At 37.1% G+C, this 25,050-nt stretch overlaps 2 protein-coding genes across 2 annotated transcripts in view; one reads left to right on the plus strand and one right to left on the minus strand.

The window, feature by feature from the left end:
- Positions 1-158: 158 nt before the first annotated feature.
- On the plus strand, positions 159-19,614 carry C1H8orf76 (chromosome 1 C8orf76 homolog). Its single transcript, XM_074266210.1, has 6 exons — positions 159-370; positions 7,071-7,166; positions 8,644-8,787; positions 12,870-13,324; positions 14,471-14,603; positions 19,387-19,614. Exons 1-6 carry the CDS (start codon positions 245-247, stop codon positions 19,582-19,584), a joined length of 1,152 nt encoding a protein of 383 aa, XP_074122311.1. The 5' UTR covers positions 159-244; the 3' UTR covers positions 19,585-19,614.
- Positions 14,636-25,050, minus strand: part of FAM83A (family with sequence similarity 83 member A) — a 43,446-nt gene continuing 33,031 nt past the window's right edge. Inside the window, exon 4 of the mRNA XM_074266197.1 lies at positions 14,636-14,762. Within this exon, the coding sequence (XP_074122298.1) occupies positions 14,753-14,762 (10 nt within the window). The 3' untranslated portion in view covers positions 14,636-14,752. The remainder of the gene's footprint in view (positions 14,763-25,050) is intronic.

Consider the following 25,050-nt stretch of genomic DNA (forward strand, 5'->3'; position numbering starts at 1 on the left):
CAATTTAATTAAGGCCCTTTGCTTCCTGCCTTGAGTCAAGTACAATTTCTAGGATGAAAACGAACATGGCGCTGTAAGCCTTCATTTGACTACAACTCCCAGAATGCCCAGGGGGCGGCTTCTAGGAGGAAAGCGGGGCGCGAGGGCTAAACTGGACGGGCTCTGCGCATATGTATCTCTCCGGCTCCGCCCTCTTTCTCTCTTTTCCCCCTTCCCCCTTCCCCCCCTTTCCTGACCTCGGGCCATGGAGTCGGACTCTTTCTTTCCTGTGCTAGGTGCCGAGTTCGAGGACTCTGTGTTTGAAGAGTGGCCTCGGTCGCGGGAGCTCGAGCCCCCGCCGGCCTACTGCGCCAAACGCTGCGAGCCCCAGGTGAGAGACGAGGCGCCCGCGAGCTTCTGCTTTACCTCGGGACATCCTCTGGCTGTCCGGCTAGTCCGGCCGGTCCTTAGGAAGTGCCAGCAGTTTCCCGGGCGTGGGGGGCGGGGAAGGAGGGATGGGAACGGGGCCTCGAGAAGATGGAGATGTCGTATGTGTGCGCACTATGAAAGTCAAGTGATTTAAGGCTGTTCAGAAGACTCCGTCGAAGAATGCGAGGGCTTCCTACAAGTGGAGGTGGGGAGGAAACGAAGACGTGGGAGACAGCCTGTAACAAAGTCGTGGAGGCGGGAGAGGGAACGTCCCACGTGAAGAAGAGCCACCGGCACAGTTTGGCTGGGTGGGGAAATTGTGTGAAAGTCACTTACCCGGAAAAACTGATCAAGAACCGGATTCGGGAAGACTTAAAAAATGAAGGCAGGCCATTCTCAGCTCTGGTGGTCCGATGTTTTGATGGGGAAAGGCACCCCATAACAGGATCTGAGAAGAGACGAGAGAGCAGTGACAGTCACTCAAGCCTCTTGAATGGGAAGTGATCTGGTCACACACAAGTTTAGGAACGTCAGTTTTGTTGCTGTGTGGAGGATGGTTGGAGAGGGTGAAGGTTGGATAGAGAGGCCTACTGGGGGGGTGTCGCAGCAAGCCAGGTGAGAAGTGAAGAATACTCGGACAGGAGAGATGTGAGAGAGCTGAGGTGCTGAGCAGGTAAAATCACACTGGTGCCTGAGTGACTACAGTCAGAGGCAAGGGCCTGGGTTTGGGCAAGCTTGGACAACTAGGAGAATACTCGTGCCCTCGAGGGAAGGAGTCAGTAAGCATTTGTTAAGTGCCTACAGCACTCCGTACACTGTAACAAGAAGTATACCAAAAAGGGGCAAAAGATGGTCCCTGCCCTTAAGGATCTAATCCAGGGGTTCTCAAACTACGGCCCCTGAGGACATTAATGTGGTCCACCGGGTTATGGCCAATGGGCTGAGGGGCGGAGACAGTGTGAGCTTTTGTTTTTTACTATAGTCGGGCCTCCCACAGTCTGAGGGACAGCGAACTGGCCCCCTATTTAAAAAATGTGAGGACCACTGCTCTAATAATCTAAGGATCCCAGTCTAATGGCAAAACAAGCAAACAGGATAAATGCGAACTAATTAAAAGGGGAATGATATATAAGAAGATGATCTCAACAAAACTCCCTACTTACCTCACAGATGTAGGATTGTTGAATTTAAAGCCAGAAGAGATCTCGGAGACCATGGTGAAAACTAGTGATTCTCCAAATGTGGTCTTCCCACTCTCAGATTCCTAAGACCTTGCTTAGGGTTTTTCAAGGTCAAAACTATTTTCATAATAATACTAAGACATTTCATTTTCTACTACAATAAATATGGATGGATATAAGCCCATGTGAATAAACACTTTTTGGAGGGGTTCTCAGTTTTTAAGAATGTAAAAGGATCTTTTATTTTACAGATGAGAAAATTGAGGCCCAGGAGATGGGTTTTGCCAAGATACACAGAACTAAGATTCCAATCCATTTCCCAGCTTAAAATCCACCGTTCTCCCTCCATAGTGCCAAGTACATTGTAGATATGTATATTCTTTAGATAGCTTACAGGTCCTTTTATCCCCTTCTATTGACTACTATCCTTTCTATGTATTTTCCACCTTTACCCCCAATCCCCACTCTAGTGGTAGGTTTTTGTTGTTCCCAGTATGCTTGTGTATGACTTAAAAGAATTTAACTAAGTTTTGTAGACTTCACATTGGAAGGTAAATCAGAGTTCTTCATTCATTCACAACTGTTTGTTTTGGAAGTTTGTATTTATTTCTAAAATTAGAAGTTATATTAGATGTTTAAGGATAGTTACTATTTGAGGAAAAACAAACGTAAAGAAATTATGACAAACTACACAGTTTCTTTTTTCATTAGAATGTGAAAGTTACAGGAACCTGAGAAAGCCCTTGTTACAAATGATTATTTGTTATTTAGAATTGTTCTTAGAATTCATTAAGTATCTAGATTTTTAAAAGTTCAGGTTTGACTTTCCTATGAGCAATGTAGGAAAAGTGGAAGCATATTTATTATATAGGAATTCTTTATAATGACATTTTTCTGCTTTTATTCGTGGTTTCTTTTAATTTAACTTTAATTTTTAATTAATTTAATTTAAAATTAATTTAAATTTAATTTAAAACATGCATTTGTTTTTTTCACTCTCTTCAGTATTGAACTGTTAAAAAGAAATAAAACCTTCACAACTTATGCAAAGTCCAGCAAGACACAATTCCCACATTAATCATGTCTAAAAATGTGTGTCTCGTGATACATTTTATGTCTGTCACCTCTGGCAGGAGGTAGGTAGCAGGCTTCTTCAGCTCTTTGGAATTGTAGTTTGATCACAATTTCAGTCTTTCAAAGTTGTTTTTATTCATAGTGTCATCATTATATGATATGAATGTGATATAAATAATTCCCTTTATTGTTATCTATAACTTGAATTAAATGAAATGGAATGAATTCTATTTCATTCATATATCATAATTTGTTTAGATATTCTCCAATAAATAAGTATTGCACATTTCTGCCTGTGAAAATCACCTAGGGAATAAATAGTCCTTTACCTGTTAGATTAGAAGAACCAGCTCCTGGGAGTATTCTTCAGAGATGATGGATTAAGTCAGTAAATTTCAAGCTCTCCAGAATTCCCCCCTCCCCCAAACAGAACAAATTTGTGCCTCAGGGCAAACATAGACTAATGAAAAACTGAGAAGACTTGGGGCAAAACAGGGATCCTCCCAGGTCAATCAAGATGATCTGAAGAAAGATGAAAACTAGGGATTAAGAAATCCATATGAAATGAAAACACTTCCCACTAGCTCTGTAGAAACACCAAATGGGGACCCCTGTGGCAAGTTGGACTTGGCTGGAGCCTCAGCAGGAACTACAGAAACTTTCATCTTCTGGACTTCTGATCTGAGTCCAGGAAGACTGAGGGAACCTCTACTGATTAGGGATGATAGGCCCAGAAGTGTTGCAGGAATTTGGACAGGAAGGAACCAGTACACCAGGAGTGCAGAAACAGTGGAATGGGGACATTGTTGGCTTTGGTCACTTGCAGGAGGGGGAAGTTTTGGTTTGGGGTTCCAGGTCAGGAAGAACTGAAGTAAAACTAGAGTCACCTTCCCCTAAATACTTCTCATTTAAAAAAAAAAAAAGCAAAAGAGAAACAACTCAACCATAAAAACTTACTCTGGGAATAGGGAAGACAAGGATTTGTCTTCAAAGGAGAACACTGAAGTAAAAAGTTTTTTCTATTCCAAAGAGTAATGTGAATTGGCTCTCTGACAAGAGAGAATTTATAGAATTCAAAAGAGAATTTAAAAATCAAAAGAAAGGGACAGCTAGATGGAACATGGATAGAGTGTTGGCCCTGAAATCATAAGGACCTGAGTTAAAATCCTATCTCAGACATATAACTCTGGGCAAGTCACTTAACTCCAAATAGTCTTGCCAAAAAAAGAAAAAATCAAATGAGAGAGATTGAGGAAAAACTAAAAAGTAAATCAATGAAACCAATCCAAGAAAAACAAGATTATGAAAACCAAATTAACTAACTTGAAAAGGAATTACAGAGTCTTAAAGAAGAAAATAGTTCTTTGAAAATTAGAATTGGGCTAGGAGAAGCCAGTGAAGCTTTGAAAGACCAAGAAATAACAAAACAAAATAGAAAGAATGAAAAAATAGAACAGAATGTGAAATATAAAAAAAATAAAGATCAAGAACAGAAAATATGTAAATAATTGTACATAATAACGCAAGAAGTGATCCAAGAATATTGTCCTGGAGTCATAGAAGATGAGGCGAAAGTAGAAGTAGAAAAAAATCCACTGATCACTACCTCAAAGAGATCCTTTGTGGAAAACATACAGGAACATTAAATTATTGCTAAATTTCAGAATCCCCAGATCAAAAAGAAAATTTTGCAAGAAATGGAAAAAAAAATTTGAATATGCTAGAGCTATAATTAGAATTGTATAGGATTTAGCAATCACAAGAGAAAACCACAGGTCCTGAAATCATATCTACCAGCAATTGAAAGAACTAGACCTGTGGTCAAAAATATATCCAGCAAAATTATAATAGTGAAGGGGAAAAAATGGACATTCAATGAACTTGCAGATTTTCAGGACTTTAAGCCAAATCCAACTTAATAGAAAATTTAATATATAAGAGCCAATATCAAAGATTAATTTCAAGTTACTTAGCATGGACAGATTGATTATTTTTTTATATGGAAATGTCTTCCATATGTTTAAGATTGACACCAGTAATTGGGTACCTTAAAAGAAAGATTGGGGTAAAGCTGATTTTGATCTGACTTTAAAAACCAAAACTGCCTAGGAAAAAGTAAAAATAGTAATCATGTTATACAAATGAAGTTCAGAGGAAGACTAGACACATTGGCATTAGAGTGGGAAGGAAGGCTCATAGTTGTGAAGATCTACTCACTTTGGGAAATGGATTAAGTAGATAATACTACATACATACATACTAAGATGGCATCTTCCAAAATCTATAAAGAAGGGAAGAGAAAACAAGGTGGGGGAAGAAGATAATGGAAGGTTACGTAGATGAAGGGAAGTTAAATAATAGCAAGCCAAATTAAGGAACAGAATTAAAGAGTTAGCAGGGTTAGGAAGTAAGAAATATACACAAACACTACATCAAGGATCAAGAAGAGAATTTATTAGGAAAAAAAAAAGCTAGTAATTATCTATCTTAGGCAAAGTTAAACTTAAGATTCAGTCAAGAGAGGGGGCAGCTAGGTGGCACAGTGGATAGAATACCAGCCCAGTATTCAGGAGGATCTGAGTTCAAATCTAGTCTCAGACACTAACACTTCCTAGCTGTGTGACCCTGGGCAAGTCACTTAACCCCAGCCTCAGGAAAAAAAAAAGATTCAATCCAGAGAGAAAACTACATTATATGTCAGCCATACTTATATTGTTTTATATGCATGTTTACATCTGAGTAAATGAGTATGTACCTATAGCATTTGAGTATATGTAGGTATATATGCATAAGACTCTATATATGTATAAAGATATGTGTATATGTGTGTGGATCTGTGGATGGATGTGAATATGTATGTGTGTATTTATATATTTATAAATATATCTGTGCTTAACAGTAACCTTCCGGGAGGTTGGAGGATAAAAGGGAGATAAAGTAAAATATTACACAGCGGAGAACAAAAGAACAACCTACAAGCAAGCAAAGAAAGGATGGATACTTATTTAGTTTCTTCTGTTATATATGCTTTCTTGAAGTGGAAATTTATTGTTATATATTTTGAATCCTCTCTGGTGTTCTGCTGGGCACATGACAATGTTCTGTGTGTGTGTGTTTTTTTTTTTTAATTTTCCTTTTTCCCCCCTTATTTTGTATTTAATGCAATAAATTATTTAGGAAAAAATTATGTTTATGGGAGCCTTAAAATAAGAAACAAAAAAATCTTTAAAGTTAGCTTGAAACTTATGTATAGAATTACTTAATTTCCTACAACTAAAAAAACCAACTGAGCTGTATCTTTATTCCAAAAAACAAAAACTCTACCCCAAAAAACCACCACCAAAACAAATTGTACATATGAATGGGAAAGTCCCAAATGCATTTAATTGAAGTATTAAAAAAAAAAAAAAAAAGAACCAAGACCCAACTATAGGATTTAGGAGAGGTGAAAATGAAGCAAGGTTGACTTTGGGAATATCCCGGGGTTTAAGTGAATTTTGGATCAGTACAAACGATTGAAATTAAAAATTGTTCTAATTCTTATCTTTCTTTGTGTCAAGCCCCTGTTGTTTAGTCATTCAGTTGTGTCCAACTTTTTATGGACTGTGGTGTCCACTGGGCTTTCTGGGCAAGGACACTAAAGCAGTTTTTCATTTCCTTCTTCAGTGGCTCAAAGCACAGGTTAAGTGACTTGCTCAGGTTCACACAGCTGGTAAGTGTCTGAGTCCGGATTTGAATTCAGATCTTCCTGACACCAGACTTAATTTTTTGTAAACAATATTGCTACCTAGGAGCCTCTGTAGACAACTTTTTTATTTTGTATCAGAGAACCACGTTGTAGTGGATAGAAAGCTAATCTTGGAGTTCAAGTTCAACTTGGATCTGGTTTCAGGTCCCATCTCTGGCATACATTGTACATATGACCTTGGACAAACTGCTTTGATTTCTCAGTCTCCTTCCAGGGCTTAAAGTAGGGCTCAAAGACTTAGTATCAATGTTGATCTGCACTAGTAAAAAGTTTCTCACTGGAAGTTCCCTCTGACAGTTTCAATTTCAGTATAAAACAAAACATTGAATTCTTTCTGGTATTGTTTTCTTCTGCCTCCTTCCCTCAAATACCCTGCCTTCCCTGCTCCTTCCCTCTTTGTCCACTAGAAAGCCACAGACACTTTGCTGAAAATGCAATAAGCCTAAAAAAACTTGATACTTGGTGAGCATAGTTTTGAATTGCTTTAGCTTAGTGGCTATTGATATATTTGTATATTTGTCTTTGACTTCAAATAAAAGCATTGTAGTAAAATTTATTTAGTGTTTTCTTGTAAATCTTAGAAAAAATAGTTTTTCAGAATAAGTTTTTGGTACAATTGATGGTTTCACTCTATAATATGAAATTTTTATGTTTTCTAGTGGTTTTATGAAGAAACAGAAAGACAGGATGAAGCTGAAATACTCACCATCAAGAAATTTAGAGGAGACTTGGCATACCGGCAACAAGAATTTCAGGTATATATATATATATAATCTCCTTGCAAGTGAAAATCACATATTACTTTATAGGGAACAACACTTTCAGGAAATGTAATAGGATTTATATGTTTGGGGGTTTTTTTGGGAAAATTAATGGGTTTATCTATTTTTAATTTCTGTCACTCTATAGGTTATTTATTTTGTAGCTTTTTATTTACAAGATGTATGCAGAGGTAATTTTTCAGCATTGACAATTGCAAAACTTTTTGTTCTAACTTTTCCCCTCCTTTCCTCCACCCCTTTCCCCAGATGGCAGGTTGGCCAATATATATATATGTTAAAAGTATAAGTTAAATACAATATATGTATACAAGGACTTATTATATGTTTTAAAATGTATGAGATTGGTTGGGATGTGCAGAAGCAAATTTCACTTTTTTGAAGTGTTTTTGTCTTTTGGTATCTGTTTTTGGAATCTGGAAATTTCTAGTTGGTCTTGGTCTCCTGCCACCGACTCCATATATAATTGATTCTTCCCGTTTCTTCATGACTCTGTCTCCTCCAGCATCTTTATTTCATGTTGACAGAATTTTATTGTATCAATTTCTAAACCGTGCCACACAAAGCAGGCCAAGAGAGTTTTTAGAGATCGAGTAGTGGTTTAATTAATCACTTTCAGAGTAAGGAATACAGTTTGCAAACCAGAAGTTCTCTGGGAAAGGAGACCTTACCCATTGCTGTAGAGGCAGAGATTTTATACACAAATCATAAATGGGAAGGGAGGAGGGTGGTGGATTATAATGCAGTCACATTCAGGAACTGAGTGGTTTCCTATGACAAGCTTACAAGAGCAAGAAAATATGGCTGTTCTCAAGACCTTTGGAACAGTTCTTAAGTGATTGTTTCAAATCCTGGGGTCTATAGTTGGTGGGGCACAAGATCAGAGTTCTGTGACAGAAATGGGTTCTGCAGTTTTCGATTCATTTCACTTAACATACTCAGAAGAGTGTTGTCAAGAATTGATTATTTCAAGTTACTTTGTGAATCTTTCCCAAGTCGGAATCTGCTTGGAAAATGGTAGCTCTGGAAAAAAAATCTATAAATTATTAATATATTCATTATACATATCAATTAATATGAAAATCGTAATTTCCTTCCCACTCAGAAATGCAGGAGTGCCTTCAGCACAGATGGATATGTCATATGGTAAAGCACAATCAAAAGATATAGGAACCACTTCTCCATGCACAAAACAGGGTAGTTTGTTTTTTTTTTTTCAACTCCAATAGTCATTAGAAAAATAGTACTGTGTGTTTTAAACTTTGGACTCTGGTATCTTTCAAATTGGAGTGGGGAGAAAGAGAATGTCACATGAAAATTAACCCTTCTACTTTGCTTCTTATACCCTCACCCCAGCCCCAAACCCCAACAACATACAAACCAATCAACATTTTGTAAGTTCTTTTCTATTACCTTTTTTTTAAAAAAAGTTTTTAAACAAATACTTACATAGAAAGCACTTCAGGAATACTCCAGTTGCTTTGAACTCTTGTCACCTACCAACTTTGCCATGAGAAGAGATGTCCAAGAAGGGCAGGCTCGATGTTTAACTCACTTGGGAAGGCATATGGAAGCACTGGAAATTGCTGAAAATTTGGTGAGTATTTTATATGGTCATTTTCATTTCCTAAGTTCTGTTCTCTAGAATTGATGAGTTCGTTTTTTTGAAAATGCCTCTTACTAATGAAATGAGGGCTTTCGACTGAAGAACTTTGTTGAAGTCTGAACCCAAAAATCATTTCCATTTAACTTTTTCTGAATAATGTTGAAAATCCCCACTTCTCTGAAAAAAATTACCTTACCTATGCAGAGCTGCTTCCCTCTTTAGAGGCATACCCACCCACTAAGTCCAGCTTACTAGTCCCTTTCCTTATATTGCTAAGTAAAATTGTAGATGGGACAAAGGCAACTCTTAACTCATACCTAATGTTAATATTTAATAAAAGTTTATAAAATTTACTATTATTTATATAATTTTGGTTTTGTTTTGAAGACATTTTTTGAATTATTTAATACTTTTGCTGCATAATTGACAGTCTAGAAATTAAGTGATATTTAAAAGATAGAAAAATACTTAATATTTTATAGGTGTCTTTTTTTCTCCAGCAGCAGTTTATAAGAAAACACTGCAATAATTTTTGGACTAGGTATCATGGTTGTGACAGCTTTAACAGGTCTGAGGTTAGCATGATATTTGCTTGCATATTTAATTATCCTATTTCTTCACTAAGAGATTTTAACCTTTCCCTGGTAATGGTTTTGTGTTTTATTGTGTATAGATCCTCAGCTCTGGAGGCAGAGGAAATTTTAGTAGTACTTTAGACCAAATTATTTAATTCAAAAACATGGAAAACATTTGTGTCTTGAACTTTTGAATCTGTATTGATTATGGGCTAATTTTTAAGTTATAATCTAGTCTCCTCTATTCACTGAGTAATAGTCCTGTAAATTTCATCAGCCCACACAGATAAGCAGACTTTGGTCTTTGGTCTTTTCCTTTCTAGCTACCCATCATTCTAATTCTTCAAGGTTCTTACCAAATTTCCCTTACTATTCTTCAGTTTTTTCCCCCCATGCTTAGACTGCTTATGACTAACACTTGTAGCAGTCCTGGAATTTGAAAAGGGAAACAGGAGGGGCAGCTAGGTGGCGCAGTGGATAGAGCACTAACCTTGAATTCAGGAGGACCCGAATTCAAATCTGGTCTCAGACACTTAACACTTCCTAGCTGTGTGACCTTGGGCAAGTCACTTAACCCCAGCCTTTAAAAAAAAAAAAAGAAAAGAAAAGGGAAACAGGAGCAAGGGACAGGCCAGGATCTTCAAATAGGAAAGGTCTCTAAGTGTTGGTCTCACCTGTCATTTTGCAGATTAGGAGGAAAATTCAAAGAGAGGTCTTCTAATTCTAAATCTGAGGCTCTTTCCATTGGATTACAGGCCAGTATCAGATTAAACTGGGTGGGATGGCAGATACCCTGCAAATAGATGACTATCTAGAATCTGATACCCATGTCAGGATTATCAGAGCCTTGAGGGTCATTTCTCTCCAATCTCTATGCTAGGTGACAACTGGTGGATTGGAAGGAGTATAAGATAGGACAATAGATGGCTGTCTTTGGTCCCATTTCTCTTCAGTTCTTCTTTCCCAACCATGTCCTTTTCTGGTACTTTTTCTTTTTGCTTTTATCCCAGCATTCTTTCCTGCCCTGGCACATGCTGACTTTTCCTGCTTGCTATTTCTTATTCATCATGAAGAGATTTTTTTGCATCAGTTATAAGTCATTCCTTAAATCCTTGGCCTTTTTAACCTTCTACAGGAGCAATTCAGTACCTTGATTGTATTATGAAAGGCCATCACGCTGTAAAATTTTGACACCCTTACCTCCTGTTTCTCCTCCTTTTCTAAAACTTCCCAATTGTTGATTTCTAGATAAAATGTGTAATAAACTTAGTTTCTATTATTCAACATATAGGTGTTTTTATTCAGAGCTTAAGGCTAGGTGGTCTTCGAAAATTTTCAGTTAGTGAGATAAGTAAGCTACTGTCAGGGAATATTATACTTTCTTTACACACAGAAAGATTTTTCCAAGAATGTGTCCAGTCATTTATAAGATTTCGAAGAGAGCCATTAAGTATCCATTATCATTCTAGTAGATATTTAATCTTTCAGAGAGCAATATATGTGAAACACATCAGAACAAGTCAGTATATGGAAGTGCATTGAAAGATAGAAAGTATCAGACATTTGCCAGTTCTTCATTAACCATAGGTATAGCCCAGGGCTCTGTCCTGGGCCTTTTATCTTTTCTTGCTTATGCTGTGTCTGTTGTTCACAGTGCTCATGGATTCAACTAATATAGCTATAAAATTAATCCCAGATTTTCAGCAGGATGCCTTGAAGGCCTAATACATTCAAAGTATAATTAATTTCCCCCTCAAACCTTCCCCCTTTCCTTGCTTCCTTATTACTATTGAAGGCACCATTATCCCCAGTCATCTAGGCTCACTACCTTATTGTCATTTTAGGTTGTCAAGTAGTTATTTCTACCTTCCCAACAGTTTTTTAATCTCTTTTTCTCCACTCACCCATCCTCCATCCTCTTAGAAGCCCTAATCATCTCTCAACTCTATTGCAGTGCCTCAAGATCCATCAACATTCTAATCCTGCTTCCACTCACCTGCTAAAGGGCAGGTATGACCTTGTCATCTTTAATATCTCCCTTTTACCTGCAGTATCAATATAAACTTCTCTGACATTTAAAACCATTCAGTCTGGTCATTTTCTGTCTAGTCCTTAAATTTTGTTTCCCTCTCTGCAAGCTGCAGTCTGTACTGTCCAAACTGACCTCTTTGGTATTTCTGACACTCAGCATTCCATCTCCCACCTCCATGCTTTTGTACTAGCTATCTGCCATCCCTTAAATGCTCTCCCTCAATACCTCTGAATCATAGATTTCCTGGCTTCCTTTAATAATACAAAGTTTAGCAGGAGCCCTTTCTCTTTCCCTGTACTCTTGTGCCTTCTGAGATTACCTTCTGTCAAATTTGTGTGTATCTCATATATACATAATTATTTATGTCTAGTCTTTCATTCTGAATTCAAGCTCCTTGAGGTTAAGAATCATATGTTTGCCTTTCTTTGTATTCATATCATTGAGCTCAGCTCTAGGGACATAGTGTTGTGACTCATTTGATTGGTGACAAGGTACTAGGATAACGTGATTTCCTTTATTTGTACATATACTGTGTGTGAGGATGACATGATTTGAATTACAGAATAAAGGATACTCTGGCATAAAGAGTTAGTTTAAAATATATAATTTAGATTCCTTCAGTCTTTTATTTACTTACACAGTTTTCCTGGACCACAAAATTGCTTTTCTAGTACTGGGACCTTTAAAGCCAGCTCCATTTCTAACATCTAAGATCAGTGTAAAGGTAACTGCAGTTAGATATCTATGTGTTCATACTTCATTTTTCTGTATCTAAGAGGGTTTTATATATAGCTCCTCTCCCATAGCTAGAAATGAGACTTGCTATGGGATAAAATAGTGGCTACAACTTAGAAATATTCTGTCAGCTAATTTAGAAGTTTGTATTTTGGGGAGGCCAATCAGCCCTATCTCTGGCCAAGAGTAATTGACCTCAATAACAGTTACTAAGGAAGGCATTTGGATTCAATTAGCACAGAGTGCTTCAGGGCTATCCTGCTTAAGAAGTATAAACCAAGTAGAAGTTGAACTAGAATATCCTCAAATTCCCAAGGAGTTAGCTGTATTTTAATACAACCATGCAAAATAACCAAAGTGGCCCAAGGCCTGAAACTAGACCAATTCTGTAAGAAATCAGACTTTGATCAATAAGAATTATAGCAGAAATTGAAAATATAAGCCATAATTGTAATCCTAGCATTAAATGTCTCCTACTACCATTAATGGTTATTGCATGGCTTCTCCTGACATTAGGGCATGTTGGGAAGCAGCATTCTGTTTGACTAGCATAAATTTGTCTAAGCTTGTAGATTCTAAAAATGTTAAAAGATGTAAAAGTTTGACAAATATTGCTCATTTTAATGGATTGATATCACATGAAAAAATTTGCCTCAATTTATCTAGGTTGATAATCTAACCCTAAATTCGCCTATTCTGCATTTTAATATTTTTAATCTTCTGGTTTTCAGGAGAATGGAGCCAGTAACAGTGATCATTTAACTACTGTACTCTACCTCCAGCTCACTATTTATTCAAATCTGAAGAACCTAGAGGAAACAATACTGTGCCTACAAAAACTTATTTCTTTGCATCATTTTAATCCTTGGAACTGGGTCAAGCTTGCAGAAGCTTACTTGAGTCTTGGACTAGCTCTCTCAGCTTCATTTACCTCATCTCAGAAAGATAGCAATTTTACTCCAAGTGACCAAGAATTCAGAGCCTCTTTCCCATCACCAAAAAAAGATCCTTCTCTACTTTTTTTCAAAATCTTGAATGGAGACTCTGGGTTTTCTATGGAGACAAGTGAAAACTCTATCAGGCATGTGCAGCCTGAGGCATCTTTCCATCTGGCATGTCAGTCCTGGGTACCTTCAGTATGGACATGGACTCAAATGAAGGCTTGTGCCTCATTTGTCAGAGCCAGGTAAGCTAAGGATGAATGAAAAAATTCAGGATAATAATATTAGAGATGGGCTTTTCTGTTCTTCACTATAAGTGTATAACTTGTCAATAGGCACATAGGTGATTTTCAGGTTTTTGCTTTATCTCTAATTAGTACATAGCTTTAAAAGGACATTCAGTTTAATTTTGGGAGAAAAGGGGACACAGTAAAATATCCTTCATATTATATAGTTCACACTACTAGTATTATTTTGATCCATAAGAATGAAAGACTGCTGCCTAGAAAATACAGCTCTGAGATAAATCTGAGAATTCTGAAAAGAAAATTCAATGTCATATTTATCCCATTATATAACTGAGAGTGGCTTTGAAAAAAATCAGATGAAAGATTGTTTTTATGAGGAAGCAATTCTTTTTAGTGTATACTCAAGAAAATTAAGTGTTCAACTCTATTTGTAGCCACAATGATGGGTATAGATCACTCTTAGCTCACCCTACAGAGGAGTTAGAGGATTCACCCCATTGGAATTCAAGCCTCTAGTCTCCTTAAAACATATAAAATCAAGAAATATAAAAAAGAAAATTAGATACTTGCACATTTTAGGAGCAAAGAAACAGAAATTAGGTGTATGTTATTATCTAAAGACATACTTTTTTAAAAGCCTAAAAGAATTCAGAAATAAAACAACAACAAAAAAACAATTTGAGGAACTTTATGGGGAATATACATATCGGCTTAGTAAATTCTACATTACCTCCATTGGGGCCACGCCTAAAACATTCAGAGTTTCTTAGTTGGCATGGTTGTACTTTCTCCAATCCTGGTTTCTATATTAGACAATAAAGACACTACTTAAATTCATAGGTATTAATCCATGTTATTTTCAACGAGCAGTGAGCTAATTTAAAGGTGTTTGCCCTCTTAAATAGTATTATTGATAAATGATAATGTATCCAATTTAGAGGCAGTGAGTTTAAAAGATCAGCCAGCAAAATAATAGAGAAAAAAGCAGCACAAGGAAGTCATTCAAAGCTAACCTACCTATCTGACCTCATGATTCCTAAGTAATATTCAACAACAGGATTACTTCCTAAGTGAATATAGATGAGCTCTTTGTGAAGCTCCACTTAGATAACTAATAACCTGTCGGCTCATTATGGTTTTTAGGCTTTTGCTTCAGCTCACTCAGTCTCAGCAAACATCTTTTGCTTTAGAGAAGAACTTCAAAGCTCAGGAGGAAATTGAAGATAGACTAAAAGGATTCAACTTTGAAGAAGAAACTTTATTACTGATTTCTGAGGTGAGTGTTCACCTGACCTGATGCAGTGGAAGTTGCTCGGCAATCTGTTCTGAAGGGATATCTCCTTGGGACAGTCTTTGCAAGTGTCTCACATCATTTCAGTTCCAGAGAGGAGTCTTCTGTTGTCTCTTTTCTTGTACTACTCTGATTCAAACTGTCCTGTAAAGCTTATCATCATAGTAGCTTCAGAAAAAGTCTGGGGAAGTAGTATCAGAGATCATTAACTAAAATACACTTTGGGAACTCACACTGCTGAGAAGAGCTTTGGAGATCAGGTGGTCTGACCTTGCTCTCACTTAGGATTGTGCTTCATCCTAGAATGAAGAGTTATAAGGGTTGACTCTTTGTGCTTATGAAGTCAGGTGTTACCTGTTAGTTCTCCTTGTTAGAAACATCTTCCTTAGAGTGAAGGGAAATCTGCCTTCTTTCATTGCTGCCCTTCCTTTCTAACATGTGTTATGTCCAGTACTTCTTTGCCATGAACAGTTTCTAGCGACAGTGTTCAGTACATTCCTCAGATCTAAGTGCTTAGCTTCTCTTTTTCTTAATGATACAAATTATCCACTTTCTCAATTGCACTGGAATAAGAAGTTGTCTTCTAAGGGCTTGAATCTCCCTCCCACTTCTATACATAGGAAGAATTCTATGTATACATGTTTTAGTTTCCTAGAACAAAAGTCCTCTGGATCAAGTGAAGGAAACCTTTAGTCAATTCCTAAGTATTCTCTTTTCCGGTCCAAAGAGTCATTGTTCCTTTGATCAGTCAGTGAATCAGCATTTTTTAAGTGCCTGCTCTATGCTAGGGACTGTACTAAGTTCAGGGCACAATCCTTCCTACCAAGGGCTCACAGACTAATGAGAAAGACAGTGCTAAAAACTGTTGTGTGCAAATAAGATCTAGACAGGATGAGTAGGAAATCATCAACAGGGGAAGGCACTGATATTAAAAGGTATCAGAAAACATCCAATGAAAGATGGGAGATTTAAAGAGGGAGAAGATTTGGGGCATGGAGGAAAGCTGATGAAAATGTGTGGAATCTAAAGGTAGTATTTGCTTAAGGGAACAGCCACTGTCACTGAGTTACAAAGGATGCAGGGATGAAAGACTGGAAAGCCAGGTAAGGAGTCAGATTAGGAAGGATTTGATGTTTAATCCTGGAGGTGATAAGGACTGCCTGAACAGTGAGATGACAGGATCAGACCTGAGCTTTAGGGAGATTAATTTGATAGCCAAGTGTAGAATGAACTACAATGGGGAGAGAGTTGAGACAGAGAAATCTTGAAGCGTCTTGCCCAACTTGAAGCAGTCCAGGCCTGAGATGAAGAAGACATATATCAGGGTGGTGGCAGTAGCAGAGGAGAAGGTAAGGAGTTTACAGAAGATTTTACAACAAAATTATTAAAGAGTCCTAGCTACAGAATATAATGGTGGTGAGAAGAGAATGGAGAGTTGAGGATGATGCTTAGGTAATGTGGAAGAATGCCATTAATAGGGAAATTTGGAAGAGAGCAGAGATTGGGGGAGATATGAGTTTAATACTAGACATGTTGCGTTTAAATCGTCTGAGTATGTGAGTATGTAGATTAGAACTAGATAATTTGTTTTGAAAATTATCAGCATAAAGATATCCACTTTAATATACAGTATTATCCTTTCCACCTTTCTTCATCTGTATACAACGGTACCTTGAGAAACTGTCTTCTTGTACCTTGAATCCAGTTAACAGTCTGCAGCATTTCCCTCATCGGTCTTATAACGGTAGAGAGAGAGGAAATGAGGGTAATTTGGTATGACATGTTCTGATAGAATCAAATTTTTTTTCATCCAACATTTGCCTGGTTCCTGGGACTCCCTCTTCTCTGATTTCTCATTTCTAAAGTAATGATTCTGCTATTCTCCAAAGATAATGTTTTAAGGAGTAAAATAGCCTTCCAGTAGCTTTTTTTCCCCCTTCTATTTGATTTTTCATTAACAAGGATAGTTGAGCCTTGACTACAAATGAGAGAGGCAGTGTGATATAAAAGATATAGTGCGAGGCTTGACCAGTTCAAATCCAGCCTTCAGATTCTAACTAGTTCTGTGATTTGGGGCACTTAATCTCTTGAAACTCCAATTTGCTCCTCTCTAAAATGGGGGCAATCACTGCACTACTTCATATAATTATCGTATATGGAGTATCTTCCAAACTTTAGAGTGCTAAGTTCAAGACATTTATTTTATTACTGGCATTTTTATCATGGAAATAAGAAGACCTAACTTATCTTCCTTCCATGTAGTCTCAAAGGATACCTGTCCCCGAAGTTCAGCCTTCTGTTCCTTTTACATATTATTTCAGAAAGTTCAAGTTTTAGAATCTTCAAATAACCTTCTCTGGTTTTGTCTTCTTGCCTTCAGATATTTGTTGGACATTCCCTTTTGGATGTCTCACCATCATTGTAAATATAAGAATTTTTAAAACTGATATCCTCAGGAGGAATTCTTAAATGATTTTTGTATCCTTGACATTGATCATCTACTATGTGAAAGGCACTAAGTATTGAGTGAATGAAAGATAATTGGATCTTTCTTGTGACTTCTTTCACCCAAACTGAGCATTATAGAGTCCTCTATTATTCCTCCTCATTGTCTGATCATCTCAACCCAGTCTGTCATTATAAGCTTTCCTTCTTATGATTATTTTGAATTCTTTTCAATGTCTGTCATCCACACACTTTTTTTTCCCATTTCCATGGGTCTTCTTCCTCTGGGTCCTCATATTCCTTACCTAGATTATCATAATATCCTATGTTTTAGATACATATGTTTTATACACACACACACATATAATCTACATATGTATGTCCCCTTTCATATACACATATGTATGTATATCCTATACATATTGATATAATATGCATCTCTCTGCATTCAGTCTCTTATTTAGTCCATTCAGAAAACTTCCAAATGAATCCTTTTAAAAAAATTTCCTTCTGAAAAACTTGTATTGGCATCTCCACCTATAGAAACAGCTTTATCTTCTTTGCATGGCATTCAAGGCCCACAAATCCACTCTTACCTGATTTCCTACAATTTCCCACATACTTACTACCCACATCAGACTAATCTACATTTCCCAGATTTGCCTTATGCTGTCTTCTCTATGACCTTTGTCTGATGTCAGTGCCTTTGCTCAGCTGTAAGGCTTCCTGCTTCCCCTCTACCTGTCTGAAGCCAACCTGACCTTCATAGTTCATTTCAACCTCCATATTCTCCAGGAAGCTTCCTAATAACTTTGCTCCCTCTGTGATCTCTGGCACTAATTATCCAAACCACTTATGGTATTTAACATATGCTAACTGTGTGTGTGTGTGTGATGTGTGTAGATTCAGAACATCTTAAAGTTGGAAAGAGGCTGATGGGATCATCACTTCCAGCTCCTTGCTCCATGTATGAATCTCATCCCTTTAAGCCAGAGACTGTTTATGTCTCCTGAGAGTGGGTGAGGAGGAGAGAAGGGAAAGCTTGGAATATGTGCAATGGTTGGAACTGTAACAAGTCATGACAATCTTTAGGGATTTGTGGAGGTTGGGACATGTTTGGGATTGTGGCAGTGGATGGGAAGGGTTTAAGGATGAGCTGGAAGATGCAAGGTCAGTCAATGTTTTCTAAACTAGATTCTCAGCCTCTTGAAAGCAGGAAACCATGTTGTAGTTCTTTAAAGATCTCTTAAAGAGTGGGGCTTCATGTCCCAAATTTTTAGAAAGGGGGAAATTACTTAATCCTAGATCTAGACACCCAGTAAAAGAATTTGCTTTTCCTTCAAACAACAATTTAAAGCCATTTAAAGAATTTCTCTTAATGAGTGGCTTATGCAACTATTATTTTAGAATATGAATTCAATTTGCAACTATTTATTGTAGATATTAAGGTAATTTTTTTACTTGTTTTTGCTTAGTTTGGTTGATTCCATAGGTCATGAAATAATTTAAAAATTTTCTTTGTACATTGTAGCACATTTAATCATATACATTGGTCAACAGTTATGACTTGATGGTTGTTTTAAGGCTAATTTTTTGTTTTTTCTACCAACTACCTTGGCAAAAGTCCTACAGAGAAGATCGTCCAAAATCCAAAATAGAGTTTTGAAGACCAAATAGCATTTGCATGGACCTACTTTTTCTCCAGTAGGGAGCAGTAGAGTTTCCTCATTATGTTCTGCCTAGCTGTTGTTCAGTTTCCCTTTCCCCCCAATTATATACATTATCTCCTTGTGCCTCTTCTTTCTCACTTGTACTGGTCTCAGCAATTACTTAGAGAGGGGTTTCTATCTCCCTAAAACTTGCATGTTTTGATCTCCTAACAGAACAATGTTTAGAATAAAATTTTAATCCCCAAGACAATAAGATTCTTCCCAATAATGCCTTTCCTGTGATTTGAATAGTTGTGAAGGACCTGGAATTGTGTTACTACCAATAGGATGGGCTAGATAAAAAAAAAAGGTTTGTTTAGCCCATTATTCTGGGAAAATTGAATCCCCTTATTGATCTGGTCCATTTTAATGGCACTTTCTGAGGGAGAGGTGAGAATGAGATGTAAACAAGAACAATGTGGGAACAAGAAGGGACCTTTCCATCAGCATACAAGAATGAGCATTTCTTCTCCAGGTTGGAAATGTCCCCACTTCTGCTCTCTTTTGGAACTATTTAAAATCAGTAGTTTACATTCTCTTCTACATCTGCTGCCTGTTTTATGGGGGTATGTGTGTGGTTTGGTTTTGTTTTTGTTTGTTTTTTTCTTCTGCAGGTTATGAGAGAAGATCTCATTCCAGAAAAAATAAAAGATGAAGTTCATGCAGAGGTGAAATGTGTGGGCTCTGAAGCCTTGACTGCCCTGGTAATCGCATCTTCCAAAGAATTTGAAGACAAATGGTTCAGAAAGATCAAAGACCATTTATGTCCTTTTGAAAATCTGTTTCACACAGAGATACACATCTCGCCTTAGCAGCCCATTAAAACAAAACACACCAAAAAATCTTGTTCTGGATTATCTTTTTTTTTTTCTTCATCTGAAACCATGGCACAAAATGAAACATAGCTAATTAAATTGGTTTTTTAATCCTTTTTTGTAAAGTAGCTATCCTCACTTCCCACTGCCCAAGATTATTTCCATTGTATTTTATGTCCTTTTTGTTTGTTTTAAAACTATCAGTGTATTTATTCCTATTAAGTATCAAATTTTAAGCCCTTTCTTGAAAACCTTGAAAAAATTCATGTTATTCAGAATCAGTGATTTAACTGACAATGACAAGTACTGCCTGAGTCTGGAAGGCTCATGAGAAGACATAACTTAATTTCTTCTACCGCAAATGTCCCTCCTTGTTTTTGTGAACCATCTTTAATCTCATTACTGTACTCAAAAAAGACCTCTGGATAGTATGCTCTTTCACAACTATTCTTGTGCCCTTGCCAGCAGATTGGCGGTCTGCTTGCTTACTATCCTAGAGTTCAACAAATCAGGAAACATGGAGTGGGAAAAACTGAACCACAACATTGAAAACCTTTGTGAAGAGATTATCATCTTTATGATCTTTTCAGTCACACAAGATCAGAGCACTTTTTTATGGTAGAATTGTATTAGAGAAAAAAGACTTCTAAATCATGAGAAGCAGACAAAATACCTTTCTGCATTGCTTCTATTTCTAGGCAGTTGAAGATAAACAGGGCAGTTCTAAGGGAAATCCCAGTCTGTCTTCATCCTTCCCTTCTTTCTTTGGACACTTCTGCTCTACTGTACCTCTACTGTACCTATTCCGCTCTTGCCCATGAAAACAGAGAAGTAGTATAGTTAGCATCTATACTTATTTACTGACTGATCACATCTTAGCAAGAATAAGATTTTGGATTTTTCTTTTCTTTTTTTTTTAAAACAGTTTAAGCCTCATCTCTAATAATTTGTCGTATTAAATTTCAGTCTAGTTAATAAGCAACATTTGCAGAAAAAAGGGAGGATTTTCTGAAATCCCTGTAGGACTATCCTTAAGGTTGGTTTTGAAAATAAAGCTGATTTGAACCTGTTATGATAGGAGTTCCTGACCTCGGGATATGAGAACTTTTAACTGTTTCGATATAATTGGTGTGTTTTTTGTTGTTGTTGTTGCTGTTTGTTTGTTTTTTTGTTTTGTTTTGTTTTGCAACTGTGTATTTTATTTTATGCATTTAGAAACATTTCTGTGAAGGAGTCTGTCCATAGGTTTCACCAGGCTGTCAGAAGGATCCATGAAATTTTAAAAAAGGTGTAGTAGTCATTTTTTGGAGTGAATTAGTATCGCTTATTTGTCCCTAGAGGAGGAGTAGATAGGGCTAGGATGAAGGAAAAGAAGAAGAATTGATGAGGAGGCAGCTACAAAAATTTTGTTCCTGGACAATTCTGGGGCTAGAAGAACCATAAAACTAAAGCCCACCCTGCTTTCCCACAGATTTAGTAAGGTTTCCCTTCCTCTACATCCTTTACCCATTTTCTCAACTGTACCCAACATTTGGAGCCTGAGGACAAGAAACTTCTATTTTTTAATACATTTGATGTTATTTTTGTTTTTAATAATATTTTTCATACCCCTAATTTGACCACATTCCAATGACTTTTTTAAACTTCAGATAATGAAGTTTCTGAAAAAAGTTATCACTACTTTCCTAACCCATAACCCATAATTGGTAAAATCTTAGGGGGTCAAGATTTTTATATGTATCCTTTTATCTGTCCTACTACTTGGCATTATTATTGCATAACTGGCGAAGTAAATATACATGACCCTATGTACTTTGTGACAACTACATCCAGAGGTCAGGGAGAAAGATAATAGAAAATGGTAGATGTTGTACTGCTGCTTAAGGTGAGAAAATGTAAAAGGAAAACACATGAAAAAAAAATTATGTCATATGGAGTAGGGGAAATTGATAGAACTTTGAGGATAAAGAGCTGAATTTTAAGTATCATTCCTTTGAAGTAATAAGGAAATCCTAGAGATTGCTTGAATGTTGGGGGAAGAGAAACAAATTAAATGGGTTCCCAACCAGATGCTGCCAAGTCTGTGAGTTCTTCAGAAAAATTCTACTTTCAGATTCACCCAATTCAATAAGAAGGATAAACAGATTAGGACTGAACTCCAACTCTTAAAGCCTACTGCTAAAGTAAAGGCCACTATCCACAGGACTGTCAGTCCCTTAATCAGAACTCTGGATTGTTCTGAATTCTTACTATACCATCATTCTTGTCAAATATCCATCTTTTCAGTATAATACAAGAAGTTGTCAGATCCATCTTGCTGGATTCTGCAGGTATATTGTCTATTATATTTTCCTTATACCAGTATAGTAATCCTGACAAATCATATAAGCTTAATCTAGCATACATAGTGAACCTATACTAACATCTAATGACTATCACTACTTCATTAAATATATTCTCAATCCACCCTTCAAACCATCTATTCCATAATTAAAGAGGGATGAATTCCTGATGAAAGTGATATTTAAATTTAACCTTGGATATATCAGTGGAATTTCACCTGGTAGCCTTCAGAGAGTGGGGTTATTCCATTTGAGAGAATGATGTGAAGCAGACTAATATGCGAGTGGCAAGTAATTTTGTTTGACTAGAGTGATGTGATATAATACTAGAAAGGTACATGGCGTCTTCCTCATGGAGGGCCTTAAATGATGTCCAACTAAAGAGTTTGGACTTATTTATGTAACCAAACAAAAAGTTTAGAATCAAGTGAATGAGTATTTATTAAGCATCTTCTGAGTGTCAGTCACTGTATTGTGTTGGGTTTTCAAAGAGGCAAAAATAGATCCTGCCCCTGAAAGATTTCACAGCTAGAGGAGACAGCTCTGTACAATCAGGTTATATGTAAGATAAATTGGAAAAAACCTCAGGGGGAAGGCACTGATATTAAGAAGGGCTGAGAAAAGCTTGAAAAAGGTAGGATTTTAGATGCAACTTAAGCCAGAGGTCAGGAAGGAAAACCTACTAGGCATGGAGGACAGCCAGTATAATCAGGGTCAGGAGATGGAGTAATGAGATGAGAGTTGTTAGAATAATATATAAGAAGACTGGAAAGGTGGACAAAGGATTAGCTTATGAAGAGCTTCAAAAGCCAAATAGGCTTTTTGTTTGAACTTCAAGCTAATAAGGGGCCATTAGAGATTACTTGGATAGAGAACTGACGACCTGTGCTTTAGAAGATCACTTAGGAAGAGATGAGACAGGGGCATCAATTAGCAGCCTGTTGTGTTGCTCTATTCCAGGTATAGGATGATGAGAGTTTGTACAAGTGTGGTATACCATGTAAAGGAGATAATTCTCAAAATAGACTAAGGAGTGGTTAACTATTGAAGTGAGAGAATGACCCTTAGCTTGGGGGCCTTGGATGACTGGCAGGATAGTATTGGTGATGCCTTCAACAGCATTAGGGAAGTTTGGAAGAAATTGTGGGGGGGGGAGAAGATAAGGAATTCAGCTTTGGACATGTTGAGCTTAGAATGACTATGAGACACCCATCTTGAGATGTCCTGTAGGCAGCTGGAGTTGAGACCTAGAGGTCTGGACCAGAGAAATAGATCTGAGAATTATTTGCATAGAGACCATTGAATCCTTGGGAGATGACAAGGTCAGTAAGTGAAAATAGTATAGAGGGAGAAGAGAAAAGGTGTAGGGCATGGGGGACCCCCATGCTTAATGGGCATAGCCTGAATGAAGGTCCAGTATAAGAGATTGATAGGATATAGTCACACCACAAGGAGGAAAACTAGGAAAGAGCAGTGTCACAGTGTCATGAAAGAGAAAGCAATGAGTTATAGTAGGATGATTGCAATAGGAATGGTAAGAAGAGAACTGATACAAGAGTTAGAACTGATGTGACTTGGTAATTTATTAGACATTCTGAGATAGGGGAGAAAGATCATGGGATTGTAGATTTAGAGTGGGAAGGGACCTAGAGGTCATCTTGACTTTCTCCCTCATATTTCAAATGAGAAAACTTCAGCCAAGAGCAGTAGGTGCTTTTTCTTGAGGTCACACAGGTAATAAGTACTGAGCCAGGATTCAAACTAGTTTGTTTTGTTTTGTTTTGTTTTTAAATCTAGTAATCTTTGTGCTACATCAGGTAAGAGTCAAGGTTGATAATGAAGTTTGAGGCACAAGAAGAATAGCAATTTTGGGGGAAAAGATAGACCTGTTTATTTGAAGGCATTCTTGTAAGAGCTTGGACAGTCTAGATGAGCTTGAATTTACCAACTCATTTATAGCCCTGAGAACATTGATAATGATGGGCATACTTGTTAATAGACTTAAGAAACTTTGCCTTTAGTTCTTAGTCATTCCACTTGGAACAGTCTGGAACAGTTCAGAACTTGTTATGGTGGTCAGGGACCATTTCTTCAGGATCCAGCCATATTTCTGGCCTTTCAATCAATCAAAAAAATCACCTACAGTGAACAAGATGCTTCCCTCTTTTGGATTCCACTTATGATCTTAGGAGTGATGGAATCTTCAGAATCAACAATTGAAGACATATAAGCTTGGGTCTTGTGAGAAAAGGGGAATACTACTATCTATGAACAACTAGATTTTTTTTCTCTTCTGTAGATAATAGTGCTGAATATGATATATACTGTTGAATGGGCTTGAGAGAATGGTAGGGGATTTCAGGCTGTGCACTAACTTTATATTGCCTTCAAAGTATTGAACTCAATATGCTAAATCAGTCTTATTTCTTCAGCCAGTAACTTGAAATCATTTATAAAGAAATAAGCTCAGACTCTTCTCAGGCTATATATGTCAATACTTTCCTCCAGGGCTCCTCCAGAGCAACTGAATAAAACTGAGTTGAGCTTTTACACAGGGAAATTCTGTTCTGAGAAGGACCACCACAAGACAAAGGGATAGTCAATAGTCATGTAGCCCCCTCTCCTGTTTTCCAAGAAGGGTGTGGTAAACTGTTTGAAGCCCAAGAGAATTGGCTATCTTTTTTAAAAGACTTCCAAAAAATGAGATTCCTAATATGGAAGTAACCCATATTAAGACTGAGGAAAGATTGTTATGGGATCCTTTTTTCATAGTATTCACCTTTTATAGCATATAGTCCTTGTTTTTTTCTTCAAACCAGGTCTAAATCATGTATCAGGTTCCCTCCCAACCTGAAGGGTCTGAATAAACTTTGGGAGTTCTTCCCAGTGCTCCCTTGCTTACATGATCTGGGGATTTCACTATTTGGCTGCCCTCTGAAGTAGAGTTACTAATTTCCCTTACAAGTATTTGGGTTCTATAAAGCTCCAAATAATTACAAATGTAGAGATTAATAGAAACCTATGGCCCTCTTGTGAGAGCCCATAGAAAATACCAATACTCACCAACAAGCAACCCTTCTCCCAGAAACCTAGTCTCAACAGTTTTGCTCTGAGTCAGGTT

The sequence above is a fragment of the Sminthopsis crassicaudata genome, chromosome 1 (genome assembly GCF_048593235.1).
Source record: "Sminthopsis crassicaudata isolate SCR6 chromosome 1, ASM4859323v1, whole genome shotgun sequence".
NCBI lineage: Eukaryota > Metazoa > Chordata > Mammalia > Dasyuromorphia > Dasyuridae > Sminthopsis > Sminthopsis crassicaudata.